The following is a 25683-nucleotide window of genomic DNA, read 5'->3' on the forward strand; positions in this document are numbered from 1 at the left end:
TATGATAAGCATTTGCAGAAAAGTCCGTCATGAAAGTAACTGCAACTTATACACCAACATCTTTTGCAGAAAGAGATAAATTCCATGAGGAACTTGATAAGAACATCCAAAGTAAACCAAGATGTACTTTAACACTCAGTGAATTCAGTATAAAGTTGGGTGCAGGAGGAGATAGGAAAAAAATCCTACATATCATGAATACTTCAAGAAGTGAGGCAGGAGGTGCTGGACATGGTATGAAATTGCATGACAGTAAATTAAATTAGATTTTAGTAGAAGGGAAATGATTAGTTACTGATATGGGAGTTATTTTCAAATCAATAGACTGTTGTGAGTAGACCTATAACTTGTTAGAACAAAGATTAAAATGAATACTAGGGGGAAAAGCTGACTAAAAGATCACACCCAACTGAGTCAGCTCTAGCTGACCTATTTTTAAAATTTATTATTTATTTATTTTTAACATTAAAAGAAATTGAGTTCCAAATTCTCTCCCAACCCTTCCCTCACCCACTGAGAAGGCAAGTAATAGATATCAGTTATACACGTGAAGTCATGTAAAATATTAGCCACAAAAAGCCCCCAAGGAAAATAAAGAAAATATGCTTCAGTTTGCAGAGTTCATCAGTTCTCTCATGGGAGGTGGACAGCATTTTTCATCATGAATCCTTTGGAATTGTCATAGATCATTATATTGATCAGAGTTGGCCAACCTATTTTTAACAAACTGCTGATGCTGAAAAATAGGAAATAGATAAAGGAACAGACATTAGCACAGACTGTCTGGAAATGTAAAGAGCCTAGAAATCACTTTACCCAGCAAAGACTTGATTGATTTCTTTATCAAGGAGAGAGGAGGGGAAGGAGGAAGAGAAGGGAAGGAGAGAGAGGGAGCTTGCTTTTAAGAGTGAAATTGGAAGGTCATTAGACAGTTGAAAAATGGAGAGGTGGAAAAATTTCTGTCACATAAGCTTTTCTCCATTAGATCCACATAGATCTCTCCATAGATCCACTATATTTGGATGTTAATGTTATAGTCTCCAATGTATTGCATAGAAAACAATTTATTGATGAACAGAAAGCCTAGTCCTTTAGAAGAGGCAGCTAGGTGTCACAGTAGCAAAGGCTTGAAGGCAGGAAGACCTGAGTTCAGATTCAATCGGAGACACTGCAAGCTGTGTAATCTTTGGCAAGTCAGTTAACCTCTGCCTGTCTCAGTTTTCTCATCTGTAAAAGAGCAATGATATTAGCACAAACAATGTTGTTATAGCTGTCCTGGCACACCTGGATCTTTTCTTGCTGTCAGTATCCTCTTTGGCACGTAATCCCGGAAGTGTAAAAGTATAATCTCTTAGCTAACTGACTTCTTTTCCCTTATGTCATCCTTCTTCCTGCTCCAGGTGAGGCATTTTATTATCTTTATCTCTAAAGGTCAATGTGTCTGTTAGGGAATGGGGACATGAGTACAATTGTGCCTGTAAAGGCATCGGGTTTGGGGGTGGAGCACCATAGTATACCCACCAGAGTCCAGATCTGGCTTTACTAGCTGTGTGACCTTGGGCGAGTCACCTAACCTTTGTTTGCCTCAGTTTCCTCAGCTGTGAAGTGGGGATGATTACCGAATCTACCTTGCAGGGTTGTAAGGATCAGATGAGATAATATTTGTAAATAGAGTCTGCTACATGCTAGGTGCTTTATATATGCTTATTCCCTCCCCCTTCTCACCTTGTTGAATAACTATGTCCAGAAAGATGATGACAGTGTGGTAACAACTTTTTCCCATTCCACCAAGGCTGCCCAGATTTATGGAATTCTGTACTGTTATAGCAGCACAATCCATCTCCCAGAAGGTGAGGGAGGCTCACTACTCTGCCGCACTGCCCCAGTCTCCCAGAAAAATGGAGAGAGGTGATAGGCAGGGAGCCAAGGCACAGCTTGCCTTGAAGATCACATGAGTTACCACCTGGTCCTTCCATGGAAAGCCTACAAAAGTAAGGAGAGAAACTGTAATAGTGATGGGAAAGGGGACTGGCAGCTTGAGGGTGACTGGGAAAAGAGAATTTGCAGCTGGAAATACCCTCGGGGATCATCTCCCAAGGTCTTTTCTTTTATAGATAAGGAAATTGAGATTCAGAAAAGGAAATAATTCTACCTAAAGTCTCATAGCTACTAAGTGTCAAAGGCGGGATTTGAATCTGTGTCCTTTGATTCACATCATAATTTTTTAAAAAACTCATTTTTAACTAATATTCATCAACCATATACAAAGAACAAGAAAGTATAAGAAACTGAACTTCTGTCACATGTAGTTTTTAAGGTATTTGTCAAGTTTAACAAGATGGTATCAAGATTGCTATTATTCATATCTCCTTGTGAACTTATGTATATTCTTTAAAAAGTTTAATTGATGCCCTTTTTTTTCGCATTTTTAATATTTTTTACTCACTTTGCCCAATTCTCCCTTGGAAGCTTTCTCCTGTAAGGGATATGTAATGGTCAAACAAAAGAAATGCAAACCTTGGCCATGTCTGCAAGTGCACATCTGGCTTTCTATGTCTAATCCATCACCTTTTGGTCAAGAGATAAGAGGAATAGTTCATCCTCAGTCAAGGCTTTGATCACTTCTAAAGTCTTTTAGAGTGGTGTTAAGCATAAACTGGAAATCCCTCCCCACCCAGAAGAAACTCTAGCGTCTCTTTCGCTTTCAGTCCTGGCTGCCTCATCCCATTCATTCCCTATGTCTTCCATTCCCCGACCCCCATTCATCCACCGACCTGTGTGGGCCTGGAGGGTTTCCTTCTCTCCCAGGATATTGGAGCCCTTGGCGGGGGGATGCGTGGGACATTGGGTAGAGCAGCCCATGTGGTAATAATTTTCGCTGATGCAGGCTGAGTAGCTCTCCCCAGCTCAGTGGCACATTGCAAAGGTAACCCCTGAAGGGCAGTATTTCCGAAGAGGAAATGCCATTCTGGGAAGCAAATAGGGTGGGAAGGGGGGAGGCCGAGATGAGGGGAATGGTTAAGTGGAAAAGGAACAAATTCTTGGAATGCCTTTGTAAGTGTTTCCCCAATTTCTCACACACAGAGAAAGAGAAATACACAGAGGCTTGTAGGGAGAAGCAGAGATGCACAGACAGACAGACGAAATGTAGAGATACGCATCAAATGCACTGATGCCTCCAAACAGCTACCTCTCTTTCTGGGGACACAGTGGGCTATATTGGCTATCATCAAAGGAATAGGAAATGTCCTCTCCCTTTCTCCTGGATTTGTAACAAACAAGTGTAGTAGTAGCCTCAGCCTACACATACCCACCTACCTTGTTTGGGCTGCAGAAGGGACTCTGAGGGGGTCCAGGATTTCAGTGACCTCCTTAGGATGTCCAAGAAACAGATCAGGAACTTCTCATTGAGGAGTTACTGATTCTGAAACTACACTTAAAACCACAGAAATCCTTAGAAATCTTTCCCCTCCCCATGCCCTGGGCTCCTGGCTTCTTCGTTTTCTGGGTCTCAGATATCTTGGGATTAGGGATCTCCTGGGTTCGGGTCTTGTGAGAGTGGGTGAGAAAAGGAAGGGTAAGTTCAGCTCCCTTGAGAACACCCTAGATGACAAGGTCAGGAAAGTGAGGGCAGAGATCTGATATTCCCTAATGGTGAGGAATTCCTATCCAAATAGCTCTTCCCTCTTGCTCCAAACCCAAGAGTGGGTCACCTCTAAAGTATCAGAACTCCTCCAAACCAGGATTGGAAACAATTCTCTTAGCCTTATTCTATGTTACAGCAGAGATTCTGGATTTGGGGCTGCCATTGAGACATCCCAAGGGGTCCTCAACTCCACACAGGCACTTTGCATCTAACAAAATCTGCTGCATGACTTGACAAAACAAACCTACGTCTCCCACAAAGAGAAGCAGGCTTGAATACTCCTTGGCTCCAAGGTTGGGCTTGAAGTCAGGAAACCTGGGCTTCATATCTCTCCTTAATAGCTTCAGGTCCTTGAGCCCTAATTCTGACTTAAGCTCTCCAAGGCCCAGTTTTGTTATCTCTGAAATGGGGCTACCTGTAACACAGGAATTTTTAACATTTTGGGCTGTTGTGGGCAGTCTAGGGAAGCCTAGACTACTACTCAGAATAATATTTTAAAATGCATAAAAAGAGATGATAAATGAAACCAGTTATATTGAAATAAAAATCAACTTTTTTTTCCCTATGCAAGTTCATAGCCCCTTGAAATTGACTTGGGGAATGTATGGAACCAGGTTAAGGACCCCCATTGTCACAGCCCCTACCTCATGGAGTCGGTGTAAGGATCCAGTGAAATCATGTCTGTAAGGGACTTTGCAGACAGTCGAGTACTAGGTAAATTCCAGTTTTAGTTATATATGAATCATTATTTTGCAAGTGTTACCAAATTTATAGTGTATTTAATTTGTGTATTTTTAAATCATAGTGTATTTATTTTTCACTTTCATTTTTATCATGAATTTAATAATTTATCATGTGTATCTGAATGAATAAGTATTCATAGTAGAGTTGTGACTCTGTGGAGTTGGGGTGACATATAAGACATAATTTTGCTTTAAAGGGGAAAGTCTCTTAGTTGAAAAGGCTAAAACCACTCTGGATGTTCGCTTATCTCTGACAGAACCAGGAAAAGAATGAGAGATCTTAGTTCTTGTTCTTTTTTGGTGTCCTGGATCCCATTGGTGTACAGGGACCCCCTCTCAGTATGTTCTTAAATGAACAAAATAAAGGATATAGAATTATAAAGGAAACCAATTATACTGAAAAAGTTATCAAAATATTGTTTTGAAAACAAATTTACAGATGCCACATTTAAGTGCCTTAGGTAGTTATTATTCCCTCTGCTAAAATATAAGCTATTTGAAGGGAGGGGCTGTGGACATAGGTTGAATAGAATTTTTCCCTCCCTCTCTTCTGTCTATCTCGAAATTGGGCTGGTCATCTCCTTAGGTTAGGCAGTAGCATCAGAAAAGGAGATAGGTAGGGGAACTGTCTTCTGGGAAGATGGTGGGGTAGGTCAGAAATTTCCAGGCTCTCCAAATTTCTTCCACAGACAGAAAATTGCTACGAAATTAATGTAGAGCACCAATAAAGGAGTGTAGCCTAAATGCCCCCATTCTCTTTCAGGCCGAGAGAAGCTTCCAGAAAGGGATTCTGCCCCATCCTATGCCATCCCAACCCTCCCCTTCCCCCTTGCCACATGGTGTCCTTTTTAGAAACTTGTGCTCTAGGGGCTGGTGAGAGGAAATGACAGGGCAAAGAACTGGGGCAATGTCAATTATTTTGAAATCTGATTTCTTCTAAATGAGGTTATGTCCCAGGACAGGATATTTGTTCCATAAAAGAAAAAAAAAAACAACCCAAACCCATCCCTCTGCAGCCTAATTCTTCATTTCCCTTCTGAGAGTCCTCACTTGAATCAAGTGAATCCCTTGCCCCAATTACATTTGGACTGCTGAGGTCTGGAGGTGATGTTTCTCTGAACACACCTTTATCAAGACTGCCCATGGGCAGAGTTTGTACATGCTTCCCAGAGATGTTCCCCTTTGTATACCCCCACTCCCCCACAGCCTCCCTACTGGCCCCCTAGTATATCCCCTTTTTACTAAAAGAAAGGGAGGGGAGGGGAGAGCTGCTGGTGAGGAGGAGAGGCGAGGGGCATGGGGAAAGCAGTTTGGGTTGGGAGGAACTGGGGCTTGGATTCCAGAATTCCCTGTGTAATTGACTTGGGTAATACAGGACATGGAGTCTGAGAGATAGACTGTTTTGCTCATGGTTGTACAGTGAGTTATAGCTTGGGGATCAGAATCCAACCATCCTGATGCCCTATCTGGTGTCCCTTCTAATACATCATTGCTGTCTCTCACCATCCTTAACCTTTCAGGGCTTCAGTTTCCTCATAGGTAAAAAGGTGATAACTTTCCTCCTTCCTGTCTGCTTTATGGGGTAGGATGGATTGAAAACACCTGTGATTGTGCTTTGTAAAGGACTTGCAGTCAGAGGCCCAGGTTCACCTCTCCTGTCCACCACATATATAGTTGTGTGATTCCGGGCTAATTGTTTCACTTCCCTGGTCCTTACTGTCCTCATCAGTAAAAATGAGGGGTTTGCAGGGATGATCCCAAGAAGCCCTTTCTCCTCTAGATCTGTCATCCTACATAAGGAGGTGTTGTTGTGTCCCCTGGAGTCAGGACACCAGGGTCTTCACACAACTCTTTCTATTTTCGTTTCCCCAAGGGCATGTGCCATTTATCCATTTCATTCGATAAACATTCGTTAAGCATCTGTTTTGTGCCTGAGGTCAGGAATGCAAAGATAAAAAGTGACCAGACCCTTCCTTCATGGCTCTTACAATTTTTTTTGGGGGGGGGATAACATGTATGGATAAGTAAATCCAAGGATATACAAAGGAATAGTGTGGGTGGAAGGATGAATTACCCCATTGAAGCACCAGGAAAGGCTTCTGGGAGAAAGGAGAAACCTGTGCTGAGCCCTGAAGGAAGCGAGGGGTTCTTAGAGCCATTGGTGAGGAGGGGGGAGTACACGGACCAGATGTGGGAAAGTGTCTCTGTAAAGGCATAGATAGAGATGGGAGGTGGAGCATCATGTGCAGGGCACAGTGAGTGGGCCAACACTTTTAGTACTGTGGCCAGTGGCTCTAGTCAGTTTTAATAGTTTTTAAAATCTGGGAGGGAAAGAAGGAAAGAAAGGAAAAGAAGGAAGGAAGGAAATATTAAGTGCCTACTATGTGCCAGACATTGTGCTAAATGCTAAGGTCCTAGCTAGTATCCGATCAGAACTCAGACAAATTGGACTGTTCAGAACCCCAGGGACAGCTAGGCTTGGAGGATGGCACCACATCAGGTAAGAACACGTTGATTCACAGAGACAGAACTTTGACTTAAAACTGGCACTGTGTTTGGAGCATGTCCGGCAGAGTGCAGCCCCCTGGCACTTTGCCTGTCCTGGTGGAGGACCTCTGTTCCTGGGAAGAAGCCAGAGGCAGGGCTGAACAGAGAAAGCAGCCTGGTCCCCACATGGCATACTGCTTCTCCCCCCCCCCCCCCCCCAATATTTATCTTGGAAACAGGAAAGGCTGAGTCAGTTCTGCCCGGCTTCAAACCTGTGGTGCCGAGGAGTCTGGGTATTTCACTCCAGGGACTGAACTCCTAGGTGGTGACAGTGACGTCAGATCAGATGTCTGCCATGGGTTTGAGATCCAGGACTCTCCAAAGTTTCCTTCCCTGGCAGCTTGGAGATGCTTTTGGAGAAACTGATGGGGCTGCTTTAGAGAAAGCCTGTGGCAGCTTAGTGCCCAGGACTCTGCAGAGAGGGAACTAGTTTTAATAAGAGTGATGCCTCACATTTCTCTTGTTGTTTCCTTACAACAACCCTGTGAGGAAGCTTTTACAGATGAGGAAACTGAGGCTTGGGGGGGAGCAAATGTCTTGGCTACGGTCCTATAATAATAGCTAGAATTTACTATATCAAATTGCTTACTCTCTCAGGAAGAGGGGAGGGAGGGAGAGAATTTGGAACTCAATTAAAAAAAAATAATGTTAAAAATTGTTTTTACATGAAATTGGGGGGAAATATTATTTTTTAAAAATAGCTAGAATTTACATTGCACTTGAAGGTTTCCAAAGAGCTTTATGAATGTCATCTCCCTTGATCCTCACAATAAACGACTCATAGGTCCTATGATCATGGTCTGCCCCCTTCAGTTGTAAGCTTCTCAAGGGCAGGGCAGTTTCCTTTTTGTCTATGTGTTCTCAACACCAAACACAGCACCTGGTGCCATTGGGGTGGTGTTGAGTCCTGTCATTTTGCGAGCACTGGGAACTCCTGCTCTCATTGGAGTTAGGAATTAGAGAAATTTAGAAAATTATTCTTGTTTCTTCTTATTTGTATCCCCAGAGCTTAGCATAGTGCCCAGCACATAGTAGGTACTTAATAAATGTTTATCTTGTCATATTATTATCCCTATTTTACAGATGAGGAAACTGAGGCAGGCAGAGGTTAAAATGACTGGTCTAACGTCTCATAGTTCATAAGTGTCTCAGTCTGGATTTGAACTCAGGTCTTCCTGACTGTAGGAGGGGCAGCTAGCTGGTGCTGTGGAGAAAGTATAGGGCCTGCAGTCAGGAGGATCTGAGTTCAAATCTGGTCTCAGATACTTACGAGTTGTGTGACCTTGGGCAAGCCACTTTGCCCTGTTTGCCTCAGTTTCCTCATCTGTAAAATGGCAAACCACTCCAGTATCTCTGCTAAGAAAACCCTAAATAAGGTCATGAAGAGTCAGAGGTAGGCCAATATAGCGGAAATGTGGAATGTGAGGAGAGAATAAAAGACTAGAAAGACAGGATTGTGAAGGGCTTTAAATGCTAAACCAAAGATTTTCTGTTTAATACTGGAGGCAGTAAGGAGTCGCTGGAGTTTACTGAGTAGATCTGCCTTTGGCAGCTGAGTGGAGGCTGTACCAGAGTGGAGACAGACTGGAGGCGGGGGATTAATCAGCAGCTCTTGCAATAGCCCAGGTGTGAGGTGAGGCGGGCCTGTACCAGGGGGTGGCTTCATCAGAGAAGAGAAGGTGCCCCAAGGGAGATGTTGGGAAAATAGAAATGCCAAGACCTGATGACAGACTGGATATGTAGGGTGAGAAGCCGAGGCTGTGACATTGGGATGATAGTGGTGATCTTGACAGTCAGTGGGGAAGGGTGATAGGAATTCCTAGATGGGCAGAGTGGGGCAGGTTCCCCAAAGGACCAAGCAGGTCCTCAGGATCCCAGGTTCCAAGGGCTCACCTTGCTCTTGTCCCCTCCCCACATCTGGTCCCTAGTCTCTTATTTTCAATCTGTCCCCTGAAGAGCCTTCTGACTTGCTACCCACCTATAAAGCTGCCTGTCCCTCGCCCAGCCTTAAAAAAAACAACAACAAAACCTTCCCTCCTCTCAAGCTAACATCCCATGTCTCTCCTCCATTTCACAGCCAAGCTCCTGGAAAAAGCCATCTTGACTCATTTACCCCATTTGCTGTTGTTACTCCAGTCTCAATCCCTTTGCAATCTGGCTTTTGACCTTATCACCCAACTGAGAGTCTCTGTCCAGGGTAACCAATGAGCTCCTGCTCCCAAGGCCTTTTCCCAGTCTTTATCTTTCTAGAGAGGAGGACAAGAAAGCTGACGATGAAGGAAAGGCCACAGGAGTATGAGTTTATTACTTTATAGATTGTCCTCTTTCCTCTCTCAACACTCTTCCTCTTCAGCCCCAGTGGATTCTCCTGCCTCCATACAGGTGACCCCCAGATATCCAGCCCTCTCTGGGCTCCATTTCCATCATCCCGCTGGACATTTTCTGCTGAATGTGCTCAACATTCCCCTCTTTCTAAACTTGTCTATTTCCATCAAGGGTACTGTTTACAACCTCAGGCTTCCGGTCGTTTCTTCTCCCTCTCAACCTGCTATATGTAACCAGGTGCCTCCTTTTCTCTCATCCCTTCTCCCATCTCTCCCCAGACCCTCCTCCAGGCTCTCATCACTTCTTGCCTGGACTATTACAAGGATGTCCCCTGAAGTACAGATCTGCCCCAGGCGCTCCCTTGTGCTTCTTGGCTAAAACACAAAATCCTTTGGTATCTGGAGGATCTCTGTCTGCCACCAAGCCTCCCTTTCTGGGTTTTTTGACCTGTATTCTGCTTTACACACTTGACACTTAAAACCTCCCCCATCTTCCTTCAAGACTCAGCTCCTGGGCCACTTCCTACACCAGGCCTAGCCCCTTCCTCCTTCCTGATGTCCTTCCTGATGAAAATTACTAATGTTTCCCACCTCTGTTTTTATTTTATCTGTTTGCATGCTGTTTCCTTCCTGTAGTAAGTATCCCTTTGAGGGGAGGGACTGTTCTTTTTGTCTTTGTGGGCACAGTGTCTGGCACCATTGTGGTGTGGGATGAGTAAGGAACCCCTGCACTCATTAGAGTCAGAGAATGAGACAATTAGAGAAATTTCCCTCCTGATGCCAACTGATGCCTGTTCTGAAGCATCTGTTCTTAGGGCATCTCCCGGACCTTTCAGGTAGCAGCTAGCCCTCAAAGTCATACAGGTAAGAAGTGTCCAGAGTCATTGTTGAACTGACCTGCTGCTGACACTAAGACCAGCAGATTGGCAGGGAGAAGGTTGTGGGTTTGGTTTTTTGTTTTGTAAATCTTTGATTTCTGTTTGTTCTCCAACGGGCAGAGTCCTAGACCTGTTCTTATTACTCTCCAGGCAACCGAAGACGTCATGTATGACATTTGCACAGCTAATGAAGTCAACATCCTGTGATGCTGATTCTCTGGAGAAGCCAGGGACTGGGAAGGATGAGAGAGTGAGGCTTTGTCCTTCCCAGTAACTGGGTCTGTACTCTCAGAGTGAAGATGGTTAATGAAGTTCCTTCTGCCAGGCTAGTTCTTTGGCACAAAGCATGGTAGTAGTGGGCATGGAGTCAGGAGGACCTGGGTTAAAAATCTCACCAGAGACACTAGTTATCTTGCCCTTTAACCTCTCTGAGCCTCAGTTCACTCGTTTGCAAAACGGGGGATGGTATTTAAACTCAATGGCCCCCAAGGGCCCTTCTTTAAATCTGTGATCCCGGGATACTGTACAGTTGGTTTGGGATCAAAATTGCATAATTGGCCTGTGGAGTCTAGGACAGGGTTCTAGAATGAAATCATTGGCTTGAGGGGTAAGAGACCTTCAGGGAATTTTAAATCAATGTTGGAGGTGGGGTGTAGAGGGGAAGAGGAAAAGTTGTTCAGAAAATGAAAGAGAAGCAAGTTCATTTGGTTTTTGATCTGAAAATGAAATAACCCCTGCCCTCAAGGAGTTTATATTCCATAACATCACTACCTATAAGCATTATTAAGCTCCTACTGTGTGCCAGGGGCAGCTGGGTGCATCACTGGGAGGCAGGAGGACCTGAGTTGAAATCTGACCTCAGACACTCACTAGCTGTGGGACCCTGGGCAAGTCACTTCACCCTGTTTGCCTCAGTTTTCCTATCTGTAAAATGAGAAGGAAATGACAAACATTCTATTATCTTTGCCAAGAAAACCCCCAGTGGGGTCAGGAAAAGTCAACTGAAAAGTCTTGACTGAGCTTCCTGACTCCAGGTTCAACAGGGTGCCACCAGCTGCCCTTTACTACTGGCCAGTCGCTGGGCAAGACCCTGGGTTTACAGACACAGACAAAACCAGCCCCTGCCCTCAGAGTTCACATTCATTCCAGTGCTTAACCTGGCACACAGTAGGTGCTTAATAAATGTGTATTGTACTGTTATGGAAGAGAGATAGGTAGATAATTGAGAACTGAGGTTAGATACAGAGTAGATGCAAGGTCAGAGACCCTTTGCAGCAGGTGACCCTTGAGCTGAATGTACAAGAAAGACAGGGAAGTTAGACTTAAGCTGGGTCTACAAGAGGAGTCTGGCAGCGGTGAGGCAAAGGCAGGGAGGTGGGAGATGGGTGGTCTCTTGGAGGATAAACTTTAGGATAGTGGGTCGGGAACAAAAGTGCACCGTAGAAGGTGAGAAGGGGGCGGGGCGGTAGAGCGCCAGTCACGTGGCCCTGGCCGGCTCCCTCGAGGCCTCCGGGGCCGGCACGTGCTCCGAGGCCCGCCCTTCAAACAGCTCCCAGCGCGCACGCGCCGCTTCCAGTCCGAAGCTGGGGAGCGTGCTCCTGGGAGGCTGGCGGGCGCTCGGACAGCCTACGCCGCGGCAGTGGCTCATTTGCATGAGGAGCCGGAAGAGCCAATAGGGAGGCGGGCCGGGCATGCCGGGAGCCGGGCTGGGCAGTGAAGGCAGAAGGTTTGCCGGCCCCTGGGCGGCCCCGGCCAGTGTGCGAGCGCCGAGCTGCGCGTCGGGAGCCGGGAGCCTGCGGCGGCGGCGATGCGCTAGGAGCCGGGCCCTGGAGCCGGGGTCGCCCTAACCGTACCACCCTCCCCCTGCTCCCCCGCAGGGCCCGGGCAGCTGGGCCGCGTCCCGAAAAAATGAATTATCTGGTGAGTGCGGGCGGGGCGCGGACGGGAGCCGGCCGGCGGGGCCAGCCGGGCCTGGGAGAACAGGGTGCTCGCAGGACGCCCCTCCTCCCAGCGCACACCTCCCTCCGCCGAGGGCACCCCACAGCACGCGCGAAGGGGGCGCGCCCCGTCCTCGGGGATCCCCCCGACCCCCCCCACCCTCCTGTCCGCCGTGACCTTCCCTCGGCCCGCCCCGACCCCCCCCGAGCCAGGTCCCGCCTTGCTTGAGGAGCGGCGTCCCCCCGTTTGCCCAAAGTCGGGGTTCGGGCGTGAAGGGGTTAAGCGGGTGGCATTTCCTGCCGGGCACCTTCGGGGAAAGCCGCGCCCAGGTGGGCTCTGGCTCAGGTGGCCGCGCTCTGGGCTCCCGGTCCGGGGGCTCGGGGGAGTCCCCGGGGCCCTGGCCAGAAGTGGGGTTCGTCGCCGTGGGCGCCCCTTGCTGCCCCTGCCTCGTTGGCCGAGAAAGGTCGAAAAGTTGTGGTTGCGGGTGGGGCGGACGCCGCCGGGGGTCCCAGGCCGCCGTGGCCGTGCCCAGGGAGGCGCTCCGTGACCTCCTGCCCAGGTGGGTGGGGGCGCCGGGGCTGGGGACTGACATCAGCGGCCGCGCGTCACGGACTGGGAGCGTGTTAATGATTCACCCCGGGAGCGCGGCCGGGCAGCGGGGCCGGGAGGAGGGAGGCCGTGGTTCGTCCGAGCTGCCCCGAGCTGCCCCGGCCTCCCCCGAGCTCCCCCGAGCTGCCCCGAGCTCCCCCGAGCTGCCCCGGCCTCCCCCGAGCTGCCCCGAGCTCCCCCGAGCTGCCCCGAGCTGCCCCGAGCTGCCCCGGCCTCCCCCGAGCTGCCCCGGCCACCCCCGGCCTGCCCCGAGCTGCCCCGAGCTGCCCCGGCCTCCCCCGAGCTCCCCCGACCTGCCCGTGCCCAGCCAGGTGTAGGCCGGACCTCGGGGTGGCCTGCGCTGTGCCCAGAGGCCGTGGCACTGCCAAGTGCGGTCTCGCCTCCTCAGCTCCTGATTTTCCTCCCCCAGTGTGCCCAGGCCCAGGATGATAGCTGTCTGTAGAAACCAGAAATCTGAGGTGGGGGAGCCAGTGTAGGCCCAGCAGGTTGCCAACTTCGGGGTAGGTTCCTGATGCTGGGTGATGATACAAGACTAATTGTCTTCCCACCCCCCACCCCCCTGCCATCCTTCTTCCAATATTACTGTAAGGGTTCCCATTTCCTTTTCCCTTCTCCCCCCAAATCTGGTTAGAACCAATGAGATAGGCTGGAGTGTGGGCAGTGCCATGCTCAGCTGGGAGGAGCAGGTGTGCCAGGGGCTCTTATCAAGGTGCTTTGGCAGGGCGAAGGAAGCTGGAGCTGGAGAAGCAGGTGGAGTGGAGATAGGCTGGGCCAGCTCCCAGGAGTAGGGTGTGGAAGATGGATCTGAGTCTGCCTGCTTCTTTCTTCAGCACCCCCTGCCTTGAGGGATGCCAAGGAGCTGGGGGGGGGGGTGGGGGTGGTTGCCTATGCTGGGGTAGTTTTTCTTTCCATGCCCCAAGGGTGCAGCCTTTGCTGTTCAAGAAGCAGAAAGTCAGTACAGGTGTTGGAGCAGGAGGCAAGTCTGGGCTGGAGAGAGCTGTGGGCTGACTGTTTACTTGCCAGGGCCTGGTGAGCCAACACAAGCTCCTCTCACTAGCTGGCTTTTGGCCCTGCAGAGGGCACAGCCAGGCCATGGAGCAGGTTAAATAAGGGTGGAAACTCCGAGAAGGAGTTGCTCTTGTCTCAAATGGGCTTTCTGAGTTTCCGTGGCATCCCCAGGGCCCTTTTTAATGCTGTACGCTATACTCTGGACGCCTGAGAATGCTTTGGGGGTGATGGGAGGGACATAGGGTTCAGGAGACTGGAAAAAGTAGAGCTGGAGGGGAATTTAGAAACGACCTAGTCTAGCAACTCCCCTAATCTTACAGATGAGGAAACTCAGGCACAGGTCACCCATAGTTGGTGGCAAATGTGCTCTGACTACAGAGCCAGCTCTTTGACTAGGTTGACCCTTGAAGTACCTGGTGAGCCAGGATTAATTCTGTTGCCAGCGTAGTTAGCTTCCGCTAGGTGTTTGGCACTGTGCTTGACTGTGGGGGAAATCAGGAAAAGGAGGCAGAGTGAGAGAGATGCTGTCACTAGAGTCACACAGAAGGCTGCAGTTCGGATCCTGCTGTTGAGAAAGGCACTTAACCATAACCGCTGCTGTGTCTGCCTCCCGCCTCTCAGCCCCCCTTGGACTAAGGGCTTCTCAGGTACCTTCCAGCCTTAGATCTCTGACGCTATGAAAAAACAAATCATCCTCATCCCCTCAGCTTTACAGTGTTGGGGAGTGGGGTGGGGGGAGCAACATGAACACAGGTAAATAAATACAGAATACATATATGTGTACGTGTATATATATAATGTATATGTGTGTGTATAATTTCAGAGGGATACCACTAACAATAACTTTGTTTTCATAATAAAACTAAGATGTTTTAATTTCTCATGTGGCAGATATGGAGCAATATGACCCACATGAACAAAAACTCCTTTGGGGCAGAACCTCAATAATTGTCAGGATTGTAAAGGAGTTCTGAAGCCAAAAAGTCTGAGAACTACAGAATCAGATGATCTCAGTGTTGTCTCTTCTGTCGGCCTCTCTGCCCTCCTCCAACCTACAGGTCATGGGAATCAACCTCATGAACGTTAATAATACAAATGTGTGTCCTTGTATTGGTGGCATCCAGTATACCCCCTTTTCTCTAGGTGCTTCTTTGGTCTCTAAAGATAATGTCTCTTTCAGATTAACAAAACCAGAACACCCGTGTAGGAAAAGGCAGGAGAGGAGTGTTGGGGATCTTTTTTTTTTTTTTAACTAGCTGAAGAGACTTAAAGCCAAGGGGAGGGAGCACTTAATTTGCCCTCAGCCTGAAAATCTCTGGGTTCTAAGGCCAGGCAGCTTTTTTTGTTCAGTCATACCTGACTTTCGTGACCCTATTTGGGGTTTTCTTGGCAAAGATTCTAGAGTGGTTTGCCATTTCCTTCTCCAGCTCATTTTACAGTTGAGGAAGCTGAGACAAAACAGGGTTAAGTCACTTGCCCAGGATCACACCACTAGTGAGTGTCTAGGCTAGATTGGAACTCAAGTCCTCCTGATTTCAACTGTCCACTGTGCCACCTAGCTGCCCCTTGGCATCCTTAGGGAGGAAGGTAAAGTTGATGAGCCCCCTCCCTTTTCTGAGCTGCCCTGTCTGCCAGCCCCCTGCCTATCCTTATTGGAAGCAGGAGAGGGGCTGCTTATCCCTGTATGTTTGCCTCTGATACCTGCTGTGGTTGGCTCAGGTATTCATTCCTATCTCTACAAATACCCTGGACCTGTTAGCACAAGCTGTGACTGAGGAAAATTGAGGAGAAGGAGCAGTTTCCCTATGGCAGCTTCAGATCAGCACTAGGGAGCTCAGCTATTGTCTGCCTGACTGGGGCCTCTCTGGTGTACCGAGGTCCGTAAGAGCTTATCTTGCTTCTTCTCCCATGATCCTCTGGGAACAGTGCTGGAGCCTGGACAGAGTGTAGACTCATGGCTCCTGCTTGCCTGCCACTCACTCCAGGTTTCACACAGCCTCCCCACCCCACAGATATCAGTCCCGATTGGAAAAGGCTTCTCAGAAACTGAGAACTGAAGCCCTTTCTGGACTATCCTCACAGGAGTCTGTCTGAGATGTTCATTGATCGTTTGACACTGGTAGTGGCCTCCTGGCACATAGGAAGGAGTATGTTGTAAGAGAAAGCACCGGATGTGGGGTCAGAAGGCCCAAGTTTGAATCCTGGCCTTGCCCAGCTTGTGACCTTGGAAAAGTCACTCTCATTGATACAACGAGTCAGGTGACTGGTCCCCTTTCAGCTCAGGCATTCTGTGTGATTCTGGTGTTAAGGGCAGTGTTGGCAAGGACAAAGGCAATGCGCCCTATTGTGTCCCTGTTCTCCAGGAGGCCAAGGTCTGGAGATGGGAACCCCCTCACCCAAGGCCCTTCCAGGCTCACCCCAGCTGAGGTCAGAGAATACTGATCTAGGCGGAGGCGTCTCTGCTCTCCCTCAGACAAAGGGCTCCTGTGTGTGGCAGGCAGTAACGGCCTGAGCTTCTCCTAGACACATAGTCCCCTTGTTGATCTCAGCCAAGAACAGGAGCCGAGTGCTGCCAGGTCCCTTTAGAAAAGGGTTCCACCCTGCAGCCAGAGAAATGGCCTCCTGCAGGACAGTCTGTCCCATCCCTTGCCCAGCAGAGCGGGAGTAGGCAAGAGTGAGTTTAGCAGTCAATTGAAGGGGGATCTCTGGCCCTCCTGGGTGTAGGGAAAAAGTGAGTAGGGGCTCATGAACTGCATGGTACAGGAGACCACAAGAGATAGAAGTTGGTTCATTGTCCTTTCCCTGCTCAGAAATCAGAGGGCTAGTCACAAACTCTGACCTTCAGGCTTACTCTGTACTGGCATTCCTTCCTCTGGGCAGTGAGATATTGCACTGACTGAAAGGGAGGCAGTAGGAGGCAGAGATGTGACCGGTAAATCTGCCATCTCCAGAACTGCTGACCCAAGCCCCATTCCTTCTTATGCTCTAGGCGCTGAGATCAGAGTTTTCTGATGACAAGCAGATTTTCTTGCCAGAATTTTCCTGGTTTGGAGGCCCCTTAGTTGGTGATATCTTCCTGGATCAGGCTTGGAGAGTCTGGATTTCACCAGTCCCTGAACTGCAGCTGCTTTTTGGTCCTTTTTCCAGCTCATCTGATTGGTTTTCCTTGAAGAGTAGAGTAGAATTTTCCCTCTCATAGATAGCATTTAGCTTCTGGGAAGGCACAGGCCCCATTTGCTCTCACTCATTAGTGCATTCTGGGAACATTTATTTAACACCTACTATGTGCAAGGCCCTGTAGGCACAAATATGTCCCCCTGAAGTCCTGAAGAACAAATTGTAGCTTAGTTAATGTAAGGCATGATGGATTCACTTCCCTTTGTTTCCCTAGTAGATCATGAGGAAGATGAAACCCATGGGTAGGCAACACCCTAGGCTTATGCCCTTTTAGTTGAATACTCGGTTTTTTTACAGGTCATATCACTTCTAGGCCCTAGTCTCCCTGGCCTGGTGCCCTGGCTTTGGGGTTCCCCATCTCTTAGCTTCATTTGCCTCCTTTCCCATTGATAACTTGGAAACTACTTAGGTGAATGTTCTTCTAGTTCTCATAATTTATTTATCATTTCCATCCAGCTGGTACACAGTACCTTCATGAACAAGCGGCAAAGCTGCCTCCCAGAGTCCTATCTAAGGCCCACAGTAAGGCAGCCTGTGTCCTTTGGGGCAAAATAGTTTGGGAAACGGGGCTGAACAGAGTTCTTTGGCCATATTCCATACATGTCCCTACTGGACCCATAGGCCAAGGGACCTCTGAACCCTCAGGAAGAGTCCCAGAAGATGGAACCTCTTGGTGGTGCAGGGATGGGGGAAGGAGACGGATTCTTGTCTCTGTTCTTGGGTTTCTGCCTCTCCTGTGTGTCCAGTAGCAGGTCAGAAATCATTTGAACTATGAAAAACCAGAAGATTATATTGGCCTGCTCCTGAGGCTTTTCTATTTTAAGTCTTCTGCGATTTGTGCAGAACCTCCTGTGCTCATGGCCCAGCTCTATGTGGTGAGGGAAGAGGCAGGAGGGTTCACTGGGAGTCTAACAGTTTTCTCCCAGTGAGAGTGTCCATAGCACTGCTCTGTGCCCGATCTCATCTGATGCTCACACAAGCCAGCCCTGAAAGGAAGGCTGGGTGTATATATGCCTTTGTTTTACAAATGAGAAACTGAGGCCCCTGAGAGGAAGCTGCTTGTTCAAGGACTGGGAGATGGTCAGCTTCCTGCTTCAGGCCTCTTCCCACCAAGCAGAGCTGCTCTCCTGCCCCTACTCCTGAATTCACTCCCTGCTTCCCCTGTCCCCACTGGGGCTTGTCAGGTGCCTGTGTCCATGCTTTTTGGTTTTCAGTCAATCCCAGGTTCACTTCCCTGTGTCACTTAGAGCCTCAGAATGCAGCCTAAAGCCCAGTTGAAGCTGGAGCAAGCAGTCCAGCCAGTGAGCAGACACCCAGCAGTCACACTCATCACATTCACTCTCCCTGGTGGCAAAGGTCCAGTTTTCCCTGGCGTGTGTGTGTGTGTGTGTGTGTGTGTGTGTGTGTGTGTACTTGGAGGACACAATGAGCCACAGTATTTGAAGTGGAGAGCCCTCAGCACCCTTCCCCTTGAACACCCGTTTGTGAACAACTGATTTGTTGTTGCACGTGAAGCAGGCTGCTGAAGGGTTTCTGACTGTGGTGACTTGGCACTGGTGCCCACGGGGGATACCCCTTGCTCTCCTATCCCAAGAAGGGGAGGAGAGCTGTTGCAGGTTTGCACCCAGAGCATCTTTGAAGTGTATGTGTCTTGCTTGGCTATTTGAAGGGGAGAAAGTCTGGGCAAGGGACCAGGAACCAGAAGTGGGCTAGGCAATTTCACCCTTTTCTCTTAAGTTCTCTTAGGCTCCTTTGAAAGTAGGAACTCTACATTGTCCAAGAAACAGGTTTTCTTGTAAGCAGAAAGATGAGGCGGCTTTCATTTGGCCTCCCAGTGCATAGCGCTGAGATCCCAGATGTTTAATAAGGATTTATTGCTTGATTCCCAAAGGGCCAACACTGGGGCTAGAAGCAGGAATAACCCAGCCTGCAAGCTGGCCAGAGGTGAGGGACTGTGTATTATGTGAGCTCCCCAGGTAACAATATACACCTGATTGCAGCAGGATGCCTGGCCATGTCAGTGCACTGACCCAAGCTGGCATCATCTCAAAGCTCAGGTGAAGCTACTCCTAAGTTTGTCCAGTATTTTCCCTGTTCTCTGACCAGAGTGGGCTGATATTCTGTTCTGTTCTAATCAGATTTGGCCTTTCCTTCTTTCCCAGGCCAAGGACCTGGGAGTTTTCCATATATTCTCTGAAAGCACTCCCTTTGGTCTTAAAGGCCTCCCTCCACTTGGAGTTGGGTTTTGAAGAATGATTGCCTTGCACCTGGAGGGTGAGATGGGACGGGAATGGTAGCTCTGATGGGAGGAGTCTTCCCCCTCTACACCTGTCATCCCCAGCAGCAGATACTTTTGGGTGTTTCCTGTGTACCCAGGACTGCCAGGGATGTTGAGATCCAAGCCATTGTTCAGTCCCACATCTGGGTTCAAACCTGCTAGTATTTGTTGAGCATCTGCCCTCTGAGATACTAATTGGAAACACGGGACACAGACATATATAGAAAGTTAGTAGTACAAGACAGTATGTGCCATGTGTCTGTCACCAAGCAGCCCCAAAAAGCTGTCCAGGCCGTTTGGGGGTTTGCCTCTAAGGCCAGGCCATCAGGCAACTGAGCTCCATCTCAAGCTGGACCTGCAGGGGAAGTAGAAATTAAACAAGTGGAAAGGCTTGAGGGGAAGGGGAATCCAGGTTAGGTGATGGACACCTGAAGACTGAAGGCATGTGACCTGTTGGGGGATAGATAGGACCTGACATCGACTTTGTAGAAGTCCTAGATGTAGGGGGACCCACACTGTTTACTTTCTCTCCAGAGATGTGTCCTCACACTCAGGAGATGAACCTCAGGAGAGTTAAGCAAGTGGATACACCTCAAGGTCCTTTAAATGCTAGTCCCCAATATTTCCCTGGAGTACCTGGAGGAGATTGTGACAATACAAGCACATTCAGGCCTAGCTCTGATCATGAGGGCATGACTTCATGTCTGCACCCAAGAGATCCCACAGCCATTGCTTGGAGTCTGGCCCCAGGGAGAAGAGAAATCATCAGTTTTAGCAAAGAAGGTGCCTTAGAGGCCCCCAGGGTGATGAGGTGACTTGCTCAGGGTCAAATGGAAATGTTTCTAGGACAGCCTGTGTTAGAACCTATGACTGCTGACTCTTGGTCTAATGAGAAGGCATGATGACCATCTGTAGGATTGCCCCCTTCCCCCCCAACTCCCCTTTTCTGAGCTAGAAGAGGGACAGGGCACATATCCCAAGCAGTCCCAGTGCATCCCAATGCCATTGTTGGTCAGTTAAGTAGCAGCCCGAGGGAAGAGATCCAGCACCTTGAGAATCATCAGCCATAATAAATCCCCACCATACAATGCTTTATGATCCACTATTTCTTGGATCCCCACAACAGCCCTATGAAGTAGGCACCCCTATTCCCATTTTACAGAGCAGGAAACTTGAGCTAGTAAATCTAGGAGGCAGGGTGGCTGGGATCAAAGGCTGGGTCTTCCTGACTCCAAGTACAGTAATACATATTCTAGACAAATACAAGATCCATTACACCACACTGCTTCAGGTGAAAAGCTGATGCTTCTCCAGTGCCAGTGCCCTAGAGATAGCTGGTGGTCCCGTGGATGGAGTGGATGACCAGGGGTCAAATCTAGCCTCAGACCCTGAATAGTTCTGTATAACCTTGGGCCAATCCCTCCCTTCTCGGAATCCCAGGGGCCCCCAAATGAAGGTGTTTGATGGTGGAGCTGGTAAGGTTTCATTTCATAGATTCAGAGTCCAAGCTCTGTTTTATTTGGCTTAGTCATAGATTTTTCTTTCATCTCTCAGTATATATACCCTCTCTTATAAGAAAGGAAAAACTAGCGAATTTAACAACAAAATTCCCCAGCACTCTGTGCCCGTAGTCCCCCACTTCTCTCTACAGGAAGGTAGTGTGTGATCCTGAAGAGTTCCTTTCCTAGGGATGAAGATACCTTCCCTCCCCCCAAGGTAGCTTCAGCCTTCTCAAGGTCTGAGGCCTCAGAATAGACTATACAATTAGCAGCAGTCTTTAGCCAAGACCTGCACAGACATTACAATGAGCTCATGGGTGGGGGTGGGGGAGCCCCATGCAGCCAGCCCAGAAAGGGGCCAGCAGGCCAAACCCCTGAGAAATTAACTCCTTGGGACCTCCGTGTCTCTCACCTGGTGCAAGTGGGAGGTGCCCTGAGGGCTTCTTGTCCAAAGTTCATTCTTGGCCCTTTTGGGGGCCAAGGAGCAGAGGAGCTGGTGTTGTGGTAAAGAAATGGGTCTGTTTAGGGCCTGAGCAGTCCAACTGCTCCAGAGGCGGTGAAGATGAGTGCTGCTGGGAAAAGGAGACTTCTGTCTGGGCCCTCCATTCCCTGGACCAGGAGGCCTTCGACAAAGGGGAATTCCCTTTTGTCTCCAGGGTGGGCTGGATTTTGCTATCCTCCCGACCCCCACCCCCTTGTCCTAGGCACTGACAGCCTCTGACTGGGCTAGAGGGGAAATTCTCCCTCTGACTCACTTTCCAGGCACTTCCTGTCCATGGGGAAGGTGTAGGGGGAGGGGTGGGAGCTAGCCACCCGAAATGGAAATGAAGCCTGGGGTGGGTGGGTGTGATGGAGAGAGGAGGGGAGTAGTGAGCTCCTGTGTTCTAGGGTCACAGCCGTAGGCGGTCCCTTCTCCCCCATTAGCAGCCAGCTTTTGGACAGGATGTAATTCCAGAGGGGAGGCAGGCTTCAGACCATATTTGGGAAGTCTGTTCCTGGGGCATTTGGGCTCTGCCGCCCAGCCTGGCTGGGTCTCATTCATAGCCTTCTACTTCTGTGTCACTGGTGACTGGGGTAGGGGAGAGGAGCTGATTGAGGAGATGGAAGGGTTAAGTCTCTGCTTCTGCCTTTTCCCCACCCCACCCCACCCCACCCCCCCTTAGATGGTTATCTGGCTGGGCTCCTAAGGGGCTCTGCTGATTTTGTTAGCTGGGGCTTCCTCTGAGCCAAACCCCCTCGTCAGATTTAGAAATGGAAGGAACCTGAGAACCCAGACCCCTTAGTTTTATTTTGGAGGAATTTGAGAGCAGCGAGGTGAAATGCCTTGTCCAAGGTCACACGGTAGCCACAGATCAGAGGGAGCTTCCAAACCCATTCTGCCAGCTGCCTCTGCGGTTGTGCTCAGGCATCCAGTCAGCTGGAGCTGTAGGAACGCGTAGACCCTCCCTGGCCCAGCCTTCCTTCCCCCCCCCCCCCCCCCCCATCTTTCTCTCTGGTTTCTCTCCAGCTCACCCTGATTCCCCACGGAAGGGCCATCCTGTTTTTCTGTTTACATTCCCAGTAATTCTCTGTTTCCTCTTGGCTTCCAACCACTGCAGGTCTGGCTGTCCCTGGGGCCCAGAACAGCTGGTCTGGCCTTGCAGCAGTTTTCCTGGGAACCGCTAGCAGGGAGCCAGCCTGGCTGCCCCATAATGGAGAGCAGCAGCTGCCTCTGAGCCCCCAGCCCTGCCCCTCCCTTCCCCCTTCCCTCCCAGTCATTTTGGGGAGAGGCAAAGCCTAAGCCGTGCTGGGTTTGGGGTCTGGGACCTCCTTTCACATCCTGGAGCCTTTGGGTAACTCATCGAACTTCTCTGGGCCTCAGTTTTCTCGTCTGCAAAGTGAGAAGGTTGGATGATAGATAACGTCGGGTGTGAGTGTGGACCTCATCAGGTAGAGAGGAGAATTTGCTGGAGGCTGCCAGGGTCGGCAAAGGGACTTTTCTGCCTCGGAGCATCTGGAAATTGTTTGCTCTGTTTAAATACCTTCTGTGATGAAGAGCTCAGTACCTCCTTCAGCCCCTTGCCTCTTTGTGTGTACTCCATTTGGAGGCTCATTTGTGTTTGTGTGGTCTTCTGAGCTTTCTAATTTGTGTATATATCATGGATTGTCAGGGAAGGCTGGTTTTCCTTGTTTCCTCCATGGAGTCTCCTGCCGTGCTCCCCAAATTGTTTGATTTTGACTCTGGCTGGAACGGGAGGAAAGAAATAACCACTTATGCAGCTCCTTCTGGCCAGAAAATGTGCTGAGTATTTTTTTTTTTTTACAAATATTATTTCATTAGATCCTCACAAAAAACCCTGCGAGGCAGGTCCTGTTATCCCCATTTTCTACTTGAGGAGACTGAAGTCAAAGAAGTTCAGTGACTTGCCCAGGGCTACACCCCTCGGAAGTGTCTGAGGCTGGATTTGCACTCGGGGCTGTCTGACTCCAGGCCCAGCCGTGTCCCCTGTTCCCCCACAGGGTTATAGCCATAACTTAGGCCCAGCTTTCTAGATGTCCCCATTCAGCTGTCTGGGGATTCCATTTAACAAATAAGTATTTGTTCGACGGTGCCCATGTGCAATGACTGTTCTAGGCATTAAGTAGACAAAGAAGCTGAGACACCAGCCCTCTTCTCCCGAATTCTGTGCAATTTGATGGGGGAGGGAGAGGAGACTTAAGGGCAGCACTAAGGGGAGACAAGTGTTCAGAGAAATCCAAGGCAGAGGAGGAGGTCCCCTTCACTGGCAGGGGTGGGCAGGGTGGCAGCTGGTGTGGGGGTGAGGTTGAGGACGGACCTGCCAGGCATCCTTGGGTTGCCTGCAGCCTCCTTTAGGGGGGATGGGAGTGAAGGGGAAAGGGTGGCCTTGGGCTTCTTGTAGAGACCCAGAGGGGTCCTATCTCCCAGCCTGGGCTCATTCAGCCCCACCCCCTCCCAGAGCCTGGCTGCTGCATCCTTCCCAGGGGCTTGGATAGAATTTGGGGAGTGCTGTGTTTATTAAAACCATGTAGAGCTGGGGCAGGGCAGGAGGTCTTATTCCCATTGGACAGATAAAGAGTCCAGGGGCCTGTTAGAAGTGAAGTAACTCAGCTCTGGAGCTCCTGATGCCTCCTGGGGGGGGGGGGGGGACGACACAGTAAGACCAGGACAGCCTGGATTTGGGGCCCAGCCTGGCTTTAGAAGTGAGTCAGCCCATCCCCACTGAGCCTGTTCTGACTGTGACAGGCCCTTTCTGCAGCATGGCTCCAGAATCTCCTCCTCTGTGAGTCTGACACTAAATGGAGTAAATGTATCAGGAAACCCAGGACTGCTTAGTCACAGCCATGAGGCAGCAGGAGTTAGTGGAGAGAACATGGAACCCACAGTCAGAAGATCAGAGTTCAAGTTCTGATGCTGTCACTTGTTGGCTGAAGTGATCTGGGCTGTCGCTTCTAAAATCTGTCAGATGAGGCAAATACACAAGTTATGTCTCCACATCCTGGATCTTGTAGACTGTCCTGTAAGTGTGAGCCCTTCCCCCAGGTCGCAGTTAGTGCCTTTGTGGACCTCCCGAAGGGGTCACATGTTCCAGACTCACATGGTTTATTTCCCTGGAGCTAGAACCAGTGACCGTACTTTACGTAATTACAGCTTCACAGGTGACTCTGGGAGAGTCATTAGTCACACTTACCAGGGACCTCTGTGGGGAAACTGAGCTGAGGTGACTCATCTAAGGCCACATAGCCAGCCAACATTGGAGCATAGAGGACTGCAATCCAAGCAGCTGAGAGCAGGCCTTCCTTTATCAGGTCCTATGGGCTGCTGCCAGCTCAGGTCAGAGGAGTGACCGAGGGGAACTGGAAATACCTTGGGGTCATGCAGGCCAACCCCCATCTCTTCCATAAGGAATGGGATCTTACTGAGAGGCACCTGGGGCAGAGTTTGAGAGCCATGAAGGATTTGTTGGGGGAGGGGGGGGGTCTCTCCTGTTCAGCTGAGAGGGTGTCAGCCAGCCTCTGTCTCCCTCTGCCATGCTTTGCTGTTCTCCCTAGTCTCCTTAGTCTCTTCTGTCTTTCCCTCCTTCTCTCCACCTTCCTGTCCTCAGTGGCCTCTCCCTGGCTCTAGGCCCTAGTGAAGCCAGTCCTTCTGGTTGGAAGCAGCCTCAGGGCATCAAGAGTCAATCTGATTTAGTTGAGAAGGGGGCCTCAGGTGCTTTAGGAATGCTCTCATTTCCCTCTCCTGGCTTAGCTCTGTTAACTCACCTGCTGTTTTCCTTGAGCTGCAGTCTTGACCTCCCCACCATGATTGTGATCCCTGGCACACACATTCTTGCTCTGTTCCTGTCCCTTTCCCCTACTCCCTCCCACTCCATTTCAGTTTGGCTGATTCTTGCTCTACCCACATCTTGGGAGCTGAGAATGAGGAGGTAGGAAAGGAGTTGGCCAGCCTGGTGAGAGCCGGAGCTGGGGCTCCTGTCATTCCTGTCCTGGGCTCGGACCATCACATACCCCCAAGCTGGCTGGAGTTTTCTCCAGCCACACGAGGGTTGGTAAAGCCCCTGGGGAAAGTGAAAGGGAAGGGAGCACATCCCCCCCAAGTGCTTCGATCCTCCCTCTGAGAGGGGGATCTCCCCCCATCTCTCCTCATGGTGTTCAGCCCCCTGTCTCCCTTTCTTTGGCTGCTCAGAGATGGTGTATCTTATGTTTCCCCAGCAGTTTCACCCCTCCTCTGGCCTCTGATCAACTTCAGCAATGAATTCACTGGTAGAGGAAGACCCCCCAGGGTGGGGGTGGAGGAGCCTGCAGAAGGAGGGCACACACTGGGAGCTGAGAGGACAAACCAGTCCTAGAGGGTTCCCTTGAAATGTGAAGGAGGGAGTTTTAGGGAAATGAAAAGGAAATTTTACTCAACCCAGCAAAGAGGTCAATTTAATGGAGCTCATTACGCTCAGCAGGTGGTCCAGGCCAGTAGTATAAATAGCTTCAAAGGGTTTAGAGAAATTCAGGGATGATGGATCCTGACTGGATACAAAACTATT

At 49.5% G+C, this 25683-nt stretch overlaps 1 protein-coding gene and 1 long non-coding RNA gene across 3 annotated transcripts in view; one reads left to right on the forward strand and one right to left on the reverse strand.

Annotated features, from left to right (window-relative positions):
• BCAR1 (BCAR1 scaffold protein, Cas family member) overlaps positions 1 to 25683 on the forward strand; it is a 108274-nt gene that overhangs the window by 54684 nt on the left and 27907 nt on the right. The window contains exon 1 of one of the 2 annotated variants that reach the window (XM_072636538.1): positions 11718 to 12058. The exons of the other annotated variant lie outside the window; for it this stretch is intronic. Within the exon in view, the coding sequence (XP_072492639.1) occupies positions 12047 to 12058 (12 nt within the window). The 5' untranslated portion in view covers positions 11718 to 12046. Of the gene's footprint in view, positions 1 to 11717; positions 12059 to 25683 lie in introns of those variants that run through there. 2 annotated transcript variants of the gene reach the window in all.
• LOC140521482 (uncharacterized) lies at positions 401 to 3252 on the reverse strand. Its single transcript, XR_011972947.1, has 3 exons — positions 2775 to 3252; positions 1726 to 1983; positions 401 to 1227 (listed from the first exon to the last, which is right to left on the reverse strand). It is a non-coding gene; the product is annotated as an uncharacterized lncRNA (long non-coding RNA).

The sequence above is a fragment of the Notamacropus eugenii genome, chromosome 1 (assembly GCF_028372415.1).
Source record: "Notamacropus eugenii isolate mMacEug1 chromosome 1, mMacEug1.pri_v2, whole genome shotgun sequence".
NCBI classification, from domain to species: domain Eukaryota; kingdom Metazoa; phylum Chordata; class Mammalia; order Diprotodontia; family Macropodidae; genus Notamacropus; species Notamacropus eugenii.